General features: G+C 43.7%; 1 protein-coding gene across 3 annotated transcripts in view; it reads left to right on the forward strand.

Annotated features, from left to right (window-relative positions):
- The first annotated feature begins 8781 nt into the window (after nucleotides 1–8781).
- The window catches only part of EZH2 (enhancer of zeste 2 polycomb repressive complex 2 subunit), an 85650-nt gene continuing 82230 nt past the window's right edge, over nucleotides 8782–12201 (forward strand). For 2 of the 3 annotated variants that reach the window (XM_077810964.1, XM_077810966.1), the window contains exons 1-2: nucleotides 8782–8894; nucleotides 10876–10941. In XM_077810964.1, the coding sequence (XP_077667090.1) occupies nucleotides 10904–10941 (38 nt within the window). In that variant the 5' untranslated portion in view covers nucleotides 8782–8894; nucleotides 10876–10903. Of the gene's footprint in view, nucleotides 8895–10267; nucleotides 10942–12201 lie in introns of those variants that run through there. The other variant, XM_077810965.1, reaches the window with a different exon arrangement.

Below are 12201 nucleotides of genomic sequence, written 5' to 3' on the forward strand. Positions count from 1 at the left end.
GGAAAAGGACCTAGGGGTGACAGTGGACGAGAAGCTGGATATGAGTCAGCAGTGTGCCCTTGTTGCCAAGAAGGCCAATGGCATTTTGGGATGTATAAGTAGGGGCATAGCGAGCAGATCGAGGGACGTGATCGTTCCCCTCTATTCGACATTGGGGTGAGGCCTCATCTGGAGTACTGTGTCCAGTTTTGGGCCCCACACTACAAGAAAGATGTGGATAAATTGGAGAGAGTCCAGCGAAGGGCAACAAAAATGATTAGGGGTCTAGAACACATGACTTATGAGGAGAGGCTGAGGGAGCTGGGATTGTTTAGCCTGCAGAAGAGAAGAATGAGGGGGGATTTGATAGCTGCTTTCAACTACCTGAAAGGGGGTTCCAAAGAGGATGGCTCTAGACTGTTCTCAATGGTAGCAGATGACAGAACGAGGAGTAATGGTCTCAAGTTGCAGTGGGGGAGGTTTAGATTGGATATTAGGAAAAACTTTTTCACTAAGAGGGTGGTGAAACACTGGAATGCGTTACCTAGGGAGGTGGTAGAATCTCCTTCCTTAGAGGTTTTTAAGGTCAGGCTTGACAAAGCCCTGGCTGGGATGATTTAACTGGGAATTGGTCCTGCTTCGAGCAGGGGGTTGGACTAGATGACCTTCAGGGGTCCCTTCCAACCCTGATATTCTATGATTCTATGATTCTATGATCCCACCCCATCTAATATCCCACCACAGGCCACTGGGCTTATTTACCATGAATATTTAATTACCAAAATCATGTTATCCCATCATACCATCTCCTCCATAAACTTATCGAGTTTAATCTTAAAGCCAGATAGATCTTTTGCCCCCACTGCTTCCCTTGGAAGGCTATTCCAAAACTTCACTCCTCTGATGGTTAGAAACCTTCGTCTAATTTCAAGTCTAAACTTCCTGGTGGCCAGTTTATATCCATTTGTTCTTGTGTCCACATTGGTACTGAGCTTAAATAATTCTTCTCCCTCTCTGGTATTTATCCCTCTGATATATTTATAGAGAGCAATCATATCTCCCCTCAACCTTCTTTTAGTTAGGCTAAACAAGCCAAGCTCCTTGCGTCTTCTTTCATAAGACAAGTTTTCCACTCCTCTTATGAAAGGAGACTCAAGGAGCTTGGCTTGTTTAGCCTAACTAAAAGAAGGTTGAGGGGAGATATGATTGCAATCAGCTTCAATAGGAGCACTGGACCTAGTGTGTTTCAAGTCCACTAGGTTGCACCTTGTTATATACCCACCAGAAAAAGAAAATAAATAAACTCAGGTTTGTAACAAGTCACAGCCAAGTCTCAAAGCAGTCAGCAGGGCGGTGACATAATCCACAAGGCAGTGACTTAAACAATGTGTGCTTCCTCATAAAAGCAATAGCATGAGGTATGAATACTCCTGCTGTCAGTCATCACATCGGGGTGGAGTTAGCCTACATTGCTCCCTGTTAGCCAGGCAGGAAGCACTACATGAAGTCCATTCAAACAGTGTTCTAGCCCTGCCCCAACAAACCATGGCTCTCTCAAGCTAAGGCTGTCCCCTCACTGGTTCCCTCAGACAGAGATATTACCTAAGCCTCTCTGTGCAGAGATCAGTAGTGAATAATTATAAACATACTGCTGTAGAGAACAATCTACACGTTTTAAATTTTTTTTATTTACTTTGACATTACAGTATTTCTTCGTGAAAGTACCTCCAGATGTTAATATCGCTTTACAGAATTGTACTCCTCTACACTCAGGTGTGTGCTACTTAACAAAAAAAGAAGTGAAGACATGATATCTGTATGCTCCTGTGTAAAATTATCATAAATATGGTTTTTTCGTTGGTTTTAAAACAGTTGGTTTTATGGCTATGTGCATTGTTGAGAAATCTCTCTTATTCCTCATATCTAATCATCAACGTTCATCAGTAATATTTTATTCACATATACAAACATAAACAGAGATGCTTCATTGGATACAATCCTGATAGTATTGAAGCCATTTTGAATTTTGTCACTGATGTCAAGGGAAACAGGAACAGGCCCTTTAATGCTCAATATTTTATATAAAATTGATTATGTGATTGATAGAAACAAGAAAAAAATGTTTTAAACAATTCCAGAAGGCTGCCATATCCCATTCTGATTTTCTCCAGATTCTGATTTTATTGACATTGTCATTTAATTTACAAATGTCTTTGAACTTAAACATGTTTTTCATTTAATTTATAAATGTCTTTGAACTTAAACATGTTTTACTACTTTTACATAATTTTATCGTGATATTAGAGTTTTTAAAAACTAAAATTCAGTAGAATAACTCCTCAAAATATCAAAGTTCAAATTCTTGTCAGACATTTCCTTAGTGATTTTTACATCGTGAGCGTCTTGTAGATGTTTTCTTTTTTGAAGTAGGTTCTTAGCTAAACAGATATTCATGCACCATGAAAATAAGTTAGAAACAAAAAAGCCACTTGGGTGGCTCTGCTGAGTGCAGAACAAACAGCTGCCAACATTCTGCTGGCTGTTTGAAACTGACTGGGAGGGTGATCAGAAAGTCTGCTTCAAAAGAATTATTTTCCAATACAATTAAACATTTTAAGACTTTAAAACTGAATTAAAATGGAAAGATTCTTTTCTTAAAAATCAGAAACAAACTAACAACTCCCCCCAACCCGCCCCAAAAAAGCCACATCTTTCAGAGTGTTTGGTAATATTTAATTTCCCAATCAGCACTAGCTGATTTCAAAAAGTAATGGACACACAAAACATTCCATTCAAGTGCAGATAGAAAGGTGGAATGAAATCTGTGCTGAGATGAGATCCAATTCATAGTGTATATACTGTAATATTAATTTACTCAGTCACATGACTACTCCAATTCCAATCCTTTATTTTAAAGCTTATTTGGTAATGACTATTTATACCTCCTAACTGAAAACAAAACTAAAGTGATCATGAAATAAAATTCCGACAATCAAAATAAAGTATACATTCTAAACAGTAAAGGAATGTGGTAGCCATCTTGAATTTGGCAGCCATCTTGGGGTAGTTTAAATAACTTAATATCCAGGAATAATAAATAGATCACATTTTACAAATGTGAAAGTTTTGATACTTTTAAACCTGAACAGCGACTTTTGAAATTGTCAGTTATTTCAGGAATTCAAAGAAGGATAGGGCAATCTATTACTGATGAGTTACTATGAGAAGAAATTAGTTCAAATATTGTTGAACTCTATGGTTACAAAAAAAAGTTGTTACAATTAAAGTAAACTACTAGTATAAACCTGCCTACAAGATAACGAGCTAAAGACAGAATATAAAATCAGTGTAGCCAGCTCTTGTGATTTTATTGACTGTCTCATGCTGTTTGGTATTTTTCTTAAAGGCCCAACTGCTGGCTGGAATCATGTGATTGCAGGATAAACTCGACTTTTTTTTAAAGTACGTTTCTAGCCCTCATGGTTGTAGAAAGCAAAACTTGAAAATTTGAAGGACCCTAAAGGCTCAGTAGCCATAAAGCGAATAAAAAGCACTCAAAATGTAGTATTTAAAAGAAAAGCATGATTTTAAACCACTCTTGTGCTTTTGAGGGCTTGACTCCTAAATTTTTTATATTATATTATATTTTTATTATTTAGTCTAGTAGCACCTAGGAGCCCCAGACATGGACCAAGACCCCATTATGCTAGCCACCGTAGAAACAGAACAAAAAGACAGTCTCTGCCCCAAAGAGTCTACAATGTAAGTAGAAAAGGAGTACTTGTGGCACCGTAGAGATGAACAAATTTATTTAGCATAAGCTTTCGTGAGCTACAGCTCACTTCATCGGATGCATGGAGTGGAAAATACAGTGGGGAGATTTATATACATAGAGAACATGAAACAATTGGTGTTACCATACACACTGTAACAAAAGTGATCACTTAAGGTGAGCTATTACCAGCAGGAGAGCGGGGAGGTGGGGGTGGGCGGAACCTTTTGTAGTGATTATCAAGGTGGGCCATTTCCAGCAGTTGACAAGAAAGTCTGAGGAACAGTGGGGGGGGGGGAATAAACATGGGGAAATAGTTTTACTTTGTGTAATGACCCATCCACTCCCAGTCTTTATTCAAGCCGAAATCCATACAAGAGATCCACTTCCTGGACACTACGGTGCTAATAAGCCATGGTCACATATACACCACCCTATACCAGAAACCTACTGACCGCTATTCCTACCTACATGCCTCCAGCTTTCATCCAGACCACACCATACAATCCACTGTCTACAGCCAAGCGCTACGATATAACCGCATTTGCTCCAACCCCTCAGACAGAGACAAACACCTACAAGATCTCTATCAAGCATTCTTACAACTACAATACCCACCTGCGGAAGTGAAGAAACAGATTGACAGAGCCAGAAGAGTACCCAGAAGTCACCTACTCCAGGACAGGCCCAACAAAGAAAATAACAGAACGCCACTAGCTATCACCTTTAGCCCCCAACTAAAACCTCTCCAACGCATCATCAAGGATCTACAACCTATCCTGAAGGATGACCCATCACTCTCACAGATCTTGGGAGACAAGCCAGTCCTTGCTTACAGACAGCCCCGCAACTTGAAGCAAATACTCACTAGCAACCACACACCACACAACAGAACCACTAACCCAGGAACCTATCCTTGCAACAAAGCCCGTTGCCAACTGTGTCCACATATCTATTCAGGGGACACCATCATAGGGCCTAATCACGTCAGCCACACTATCAGAGGCTCGTTCACCTGTACATCTACCAATGTGATCTATGCCATCATGTGCCAGCAATGCCTCTCTGCCACGTACATTGGTCAAACTGGACAGTCTCTACGTAAAAGAATAAATGGACACAAATCAGACGTCAAGAATTATAACATTCAAAAACCAGTTGGAGAACACGTCAATCTCTCTGGTCACTCGATTACAGACCTAAAAGTGGCAATACTTCAACCAAAAAAACTTCAGAAACAGGCTCCAAGGAGAGACTGCTGAATTGGAATTAATTTGCAAACTGGATACAATTAACTTGGGCTTGAATAAAGACTGGGAGTGGATGGGTCATTACACAAAATAAAACTATTTCCCCATGTTTATCCCCACCCCCACCCCCCACTGTTCCTCAGACTTTCTTGTCAACTGCTGGAAATGGCCCACCTTGATTATCAGTACAAAAGGTCCCTCCCACCCCTCCCCCCCGACTCTCCTGCTGGTAATAGCTCACCTTAAGTGATCACTCTGGTTACAGTGTGTATGGTAACACCCATTGTTTCATGTTCTCTATGTATATAAATCTCCCCACTGTATTTTCCACTGAATGCATCCGATGAAGTGAGCTGTAGCTCACGAAAGCTTATGCTCAAATAAATTTGTTAGTCTCTAAGGTGCCACAAGTCCTCCTTTTCTTTTTGCGAATACAGACTAACAGGGCTGCTACTCTGAAACCTGTTACAATGTAAGTATAAGACAAGACACAACTGGCAGATATAGACAGACAAACAATGGAGCACAAGAAAACAATGAGACAGTGCTGGTCAATGTGATAGGCTGTGATCTCAGCACATCAACTGCTTAATTCTTAACTCTTAAAGGAGTTTTAAGAAGGGATTTATAGCTTCATAGATTGGAAGGCCAGAAGGCCATAGAACTTTCCCAAAATAATTCCTAGAGCATACCTTTTAGAGAAACATCCAATCTTGGTATTAAAATTGCCAGTGATACAGAATCCACCAAGACCCTTACTAACTTGTTCTAATGGTTAATTACCCTCACTGTTAAAAATTTCCAGTATGAATTTGTCTAGCTTCAACTTCCAGCCATTGGATCATGTTATAGTACCATTCTCTACTCAGCTGAAGAGCCCATTATCAAATATTTGTTGTTCCCCATGTAGATAGTTATAGACTGTAACCAAGTCACCCCTTACTCGTCTCTTTGTTAAACTAAACAGATAGACTTAAGGAGATCAATCACTGTAAGTCATGTTTTCTGATCCTTTAATCATTTTTGTGGCTCTTCTTTCAACCCTCTGCAGTTTATCAATTTTCTTCTTTAAAGGAGAATATTGAGGTACCTGAAAATTCTAGGTTTTTTTTTTTTTGCAGATAATGGGGCAGGGGGTGCCCAAATTTATAACCCAAAAGAGGGCTCAGCTCAAAAAGTTTGAAAACCGCTTAGGGCGCAGGCAGGGGGTAGGTAGGGACTGTGTGTAGCTCAAGGTGCAGGTAGGGGCTATGTCCAAGAGGGTGCTGCTGTGGGGCTGGCTGTGTGCTGCTCAGTCCCCAGTTGACATAGTGGGGGCAGTTCCACGGGGCAGGGGCTGGGTGAGAGGCATGCTCTGCACGCCTGGGAACATGATGGGCAGAGGGAGGGGGAGACCCCAAAATCAGATTCTGCCTGGCTCTGCACAGCAGAACAGGAGGCAGGCTTCCAGTGCCAAACAGCGTGGCCAGTTGCGGTTCCATGGCATGGGGTTAGGGAGAGGCAGAGGCAGCATGGCAGTTGCAGATGTCAGTGCCACAGGTAATATCTTCTGGGCAGCAAACTTCACCCCAATGTGGTACGAAACTTAATGTGGCCCCTGCTGTCCTCACCGTTGAATAAGAAATATCCTAAAGCGAATGAGAGATTACTAGTGGGGATAGGCTATGAAGGGCTTGGAAAGTGAATACAAGAAGCTTGTTTGTTGCAATGGCAAAAGGGGAGCCAGTAGAGGGACACAAAGAAAGGGAGTACTTGTGGCACCTTAGAGACTAACCAATGTATTTGAGCATAAGCTTTCATGAGCTACAGCTCACTTCATCGGATGCATACTGTGGAAAGTATAGAAGATCTTTTTATACACACAAAGCATGAAAAAATGGGTGTTTACCACTACAAAAGGTTTTCTCTCCCCCCACTCCACTCTCCCGCTGGTAATAGCTTATCTAAAGTGATCACTCTCCTTACAATGTGTATGATAATCAAGTTGGGCCATTTCCAGCACAAATCCAACTTGATTATCATACACATTGTAAGGAGAGTGATCACTTTAGATAAGCTATTACCAACAGGAGAGTGGGGTGGGGGGAGAGAAAACCTTTTGTAGTGGTAAACACCCATTTTTTCATGCTTTGTGTGTATAAAAAGATCTTCTATACTTTCCAGAGTATGCATCCGATGAAGTGAGCTGTAGCTCACGAAAGCTTATGCTCAAATACATTGGTTAGTCTCTAAGGTGCCACAAGTCCTCCTTTTCTTTTTGCGAATACAGACTAACACGGCTGTTACTCTGAAACAAAGAAAGGGGTGACATGGTCAAAGTGCCAAGCTAGGAACATGATCTTCACAGCAGCATTTTGAATTGATATGAATGAGGCAAGTTTGTATTTGTCAAGAGAAGAAATATTGCAGTAATTGAGATGAGAGTCGATGAGAGCCTGGACAAGAATTTTAATTATAGTTCTTTATTATTTGATTATAATACCTAGGGTCCCCAGTCATGGGCCAGACCCTATTGTGCTAGGCACTGTATGCACACAGAACAAAAAGACAGTCCCTTCCCCAAAGTTCTTATGTGGATGGATTGGAAAGGTTGTATCTTAGAGACGTGATGGAGAAAGAATCAGCTAGATTTAAACACAGCTTGGATGTGAGGATCTAGAGAGGGCAAGTTAAGGCTGACGACCAGATTAGGAGTTGAGTGATGGGGAAGATAGCGGCATTGCTAGGGGTTGGAAGTTGCTAGGGGTTGGCAATAGGGTGAGAGAGGATAGAATTAAAAACACATGATCAAGCAGTGAGGTGGACTATACATCTTGCTGCTGCTATGATTTTTGTGATGTTTTGCTAACATGTGAGGAGAGGACTTGGTGGGCTGTGGTTCACAGACATGGAGCACCACATGGAAGAAGGTGCGGGCAGAACCTGCAGAAGACAGAAAGGGGTGGTTATTTATATGGCTTAGGTGAAGGACAGAGCAGAGATGACTGGGGGTAAGGGGCCCGTCTACACTAGGCAGATTTTTGATCAGCCTGGCTATTTCCACACCCACTAAAGGCATGGCACAAGTGCAGTTTTGGGTGGCCTGGCCCATTTTTACGGAAGCCAGCTGCTTCTGGACGCTGGCTCAGTCACAGCAGGTCCGGCTGCTTTCCAGTGAACTACAGGGCGGCTCCACAATTGGTTTAGCTGAGCTGGTCTGGGAACTGGTTCAGCGAAGCCAAGGTCAGAGGCGGGGCTGGGACCGATGCAGGGCGGAGCGGGTCAAGGTCCGGACTGCCCGCCTGGGAGTGGGAAGCAACAGGCAGCGGGGAGGGACGTGGGGCTGCTGAGCTCCCCGCGCCTCCCTCCCGCGCGCGCAGAAGCATGACAGTTAAAACCGTTACAGCTCCCACTTTCGAACTGATTCAAACTCTCAGCAGCGCCGAAACGGGGCTGCCCCTCCCTTCCCGGGCTCCGCGAGCGCTTCCTCTCTCAGCAACCCCCAGTCTCCCCACCCGCAGCCGATGCGGGCTTCCAGGCTCTCTCTCCCGGCGCGCCCCAATTCCTTCTCCCCAGGGGGCCGAGGGGCGCGCAAGGCTTGAGAGAGGGGCACAAAACTCGCCATCCCCCCCAGCCAGCGCGAGAACAAAGAGAGCTCCTCCGCCCCCCTCCCCCCTGCACGTGGGGAGCGAACTCCCCGCCCCCGGCACCGCCTCTAGCCGCTGCTGATTGGCTCAGGCGGGCCCTTCACGTCCGTCCAATCGGGGCGGTGCTTGGTTCTCTCCAATGAGCGCGATGCCGATTGGGCCGCCGGGTTTGGCGCTCGGTCCGGGAGGGTGAATCCGGCGGCCAGAGGCAGAGAGGAGCGGAGAGGGGACCCGGAGGCGGCAGCAGCACCGGCGGGGGTTGGGGGGGTGAGTGAGTGAGAGAGCGAGCCAGCGAGTGACCGGCACCGCGCGGGCGGGACCCGGGAGTGGCTATTATAACCGGCGCCCTTGATACCGCGGCGGGAGGCGTGGGGGGCCCAGCCGCGAGGGAACTCACCCCGCCCCGGAGGAGGGGGTGGCGGCGGGCGCCGCGGGGGGAGCGTCCGGCGGCGGGACACGCTCTGCCGGCCGGTGACAGCTGGAGAGAGACACGGAGCCTGAAGCGCCCTTTGTCTAAGTTGGCTCTGCCCACCCTGGCGGAGGGGTCCCCCCCACCCCGGACCGACCCGGCTGAGACAAAGGCGGGACTGGAGCCGCGGGCTTGGGACCGCTTTGAATCCCTAACCAGGGCGGGCGCATGGGGGGCACGTCTGTTGTTCTCCTCCTTAAACCTCCCCATTGATTTCAGGCTAGTTGCGGGTGCAGGGGCAGTTTGACTGAGGGGACTCTTCCCCCCCCCCTTCAGTCCCCCTCAAAAGGGGAACGAGGTTTTAATTCGCCTGATTGAAACACGCCGCAAAATCCTTCGTTCCCAGAGGAGGCGACGGGGAGAAAATAAAATTAACCTCCCCAAACGAGGGGGCCTCCCTGCTACGGGGAGAGGTTTGGGCACTTGAGCAGGTCTGCTTCAGTCTCATGTGCTCTTAGATAGTCTCCCGGAAGCTGATGTTCAACGCGGGGGCCGTTGAGCTGTCTTCTGGGTTGTTCCTTCTTTTGCTGTTTCACACGAGTTGCTGCTTTTGATTCTCCCCTTTCCTCCCCCCTTCTCTTTGTAAATGAAAATCCCGAATGCAGGGAGGATGTTAAATGCAAAGGCAGTGGGGTGGTATTACTGGCAAACCTGCCCGAAGGCAGCTCGAGAGAACTTCCGAATTTCTAAGGACAGCAGTGGGTCCCTGTTCTCCACAGCATTGCATGGCATTTCGCAAGTTCACATAGGCTGGGGACGGTGGTTCTAGAACAAAGTGTGTTGAGCACGAGGCATGCTCTTACTAAAAGCATGGTTTGTATTGAGTCATTTTGGTAGGTGTAAGGGGGTGGTGTTGGAGAGAGCTGCCTTTTTATTAAAATTGTAAGAGCAAAAGAGTGACTGGTAAATATGACAAAGTAAGATTGATGCGTGATCTGGTATTATTTTGAAGTGTTTGATATTAGCAGTTGCCTGCAGTGATTCAGAAATGATTGGGAGTGAGAAAGAGAAAAGAAGCTTGTAGGTGTGTTTATGTAAGTTAATTTGGGTTTTGTTCCTGTGAGTTTTCTCTCCTAGTTCTGGAATACCATCCACATTGTTCTGGGGTGGGAACAATACAATATGGAGCTAGGTGTCAGAGTGGTAGCCCTGTTAGTCTGTATCAGCAAAAATAAGGAGTCCTTGTGGCACCTTAGAGACTAACAAATTTATTTGGGCATAAGCTTTCATGCGTTAGAACCCACTTCATCAGATGCATGAAGTGATGATACAGGAGCAGGTATAAATACATGAAAGGATGGGGGTTGCTTTACCAAGTGTGAGATCAGTCTAAGGAGGTAAATCAATTAACAGCAGGATAGCAAGGGAGGAAAAATAATTTTTGAAGTGGTAAGAGAGTGGCCCATTACAGATAGTTGTCAAGTAGGTGTGAGTAACAGGAGGGAGAAATTAGTATTGGGGAAATTAAGTTTAGGTTTTGTAATGACTAGAGTTGGGAGTAGAGATCTCTCTTCCCTTCTATCTCAGAAATGAAAACGTTGGAAGACTTCATTTTATATTTGGATTTTGATAATACATCTTTTGTGTCACTCCACTGAATGGAGTTGTATACAGATGTAGAACTATACAAATGTACAAGGATCAAAAATATGTAGTGGGAATTCTAGTGAATTTCTAAACTGGGATTTCCATATCGATTTCTAGGGTGTAACACTTTCTAGAGTCTGAATGTAATTTGTAAGAGTTAATTAAAAGGCCACTCTTTCTGTTTATCCCAAGTGTCCATATCAAATTGGGAGCCTCTGGAATGTTTATTTGTGGTAACCAGAAAGCATGTTGTGAAGGGTGAGTACTTGTATGCATTGTACTGTAAGTACTTTCAATTTGGTCTGTTACAATTTGAATACTCAAGACCTGCTGATACCTCATGAGCAACCCTGCAATATAGCACACTTGTTTTTTTCTTGTAGTATTTTAGTGTGGAATCTTGCATGTAAATAGGCTATTTTAATAAAAAGTTCAGCTGTTCTCTGTGTGCTTTTTAAATCTTTCACCTAAAGAGACGATCCTCTACTGCTTAGTTGTTGTGAAGATGATTGTCGCATCAAATAAGGGTTGTATCTTTAAAGAATAAGACAAATTCTTAAGAAACATAAATCCTATTTTTACAAAAATGTCCCTAGTAATTAAAGGGCAGTGATGGAAGTTTCTACTTAAACTTGTTTTTTTAAAGCTTTCCATGAGGTGTCAACAATTGTCGTCTTAGAATGACTCCATATTCAAGATCCTAGTTTTGGTTAATAGAAATCTGCAGGATTTGGGTTTGTCAAAGAGATGTTAAAATATAACTATACTCCAAAAAGTGACTTTATGGAATTCCACTTTATCACTGACTTGCAAATCAAATTTGCTCAGTTTATTTAATCTATTTAATCTATCTAAACTCAGCAGTGTAAACTGAGGCTGGAACTTGAAGGTAAAGCTGTTTTCTTTTCTGCCTCTCTCTAGAACTACTAAAGACTTCAGCTGGAATTTAGTTAGCAATGTTTAGAATAGAAACTAGTTCTCTCTGATAACATTACAGAGCGTAGAGGACTGAAATATAGTGCCCATTACATCATTACACTTAGGCAGTGTATATACTAGGATTTAAAGGTTCTGACTATTGTGTTCTAATTCTTTGTCATAGACAAGGTAATGTAGACTTCAGCAACAGTAGAGTTTGAAAATGTGTTAAACCTTTAAATCCTAGTCTAGACAAATTACTGTAAATACTCAGGAAGTAGATCTCTTGATTTTGAAGGTGTTGCCATATTTAGTGTGTGGTGTCAGATCCTAAGATTTATTTTGCAAACATCTGAAGCATTTAGTCTTTCTGGTTGTGAAGATAACCTTCAGTGTAAAAAACAATGTTCTTAAGTCATCATCTAGCCAGACAAACACAGGTGTTAAAGTGAACAAAATTAGGCTTCAAAGTTAACAATTTCCAAGCTGATTGTACTTGTCTAGTGTGGCTGGGCATATATTGACTTTCCAACATGTCAAAAAGCGCCTGTGCTGCTTCCCGCAGCCCCCATTGGCCTGGAGTGGCGAACTGCTGCCAGT

This window comes from Eretmochelys imbricata, chromosome 2 (genome assembly GCF_965152235.1).
Source record: "Eretmochelys imbricata isolate rEreImb1 chromosome 2, rEreImb1.hap1, whole genome shotgun sequence".
NCBI lineage: Eukaryota > Metazoa > Chordata > Testudines > Cheloniidae > Eretmochelys > Eretmochelys imbricata.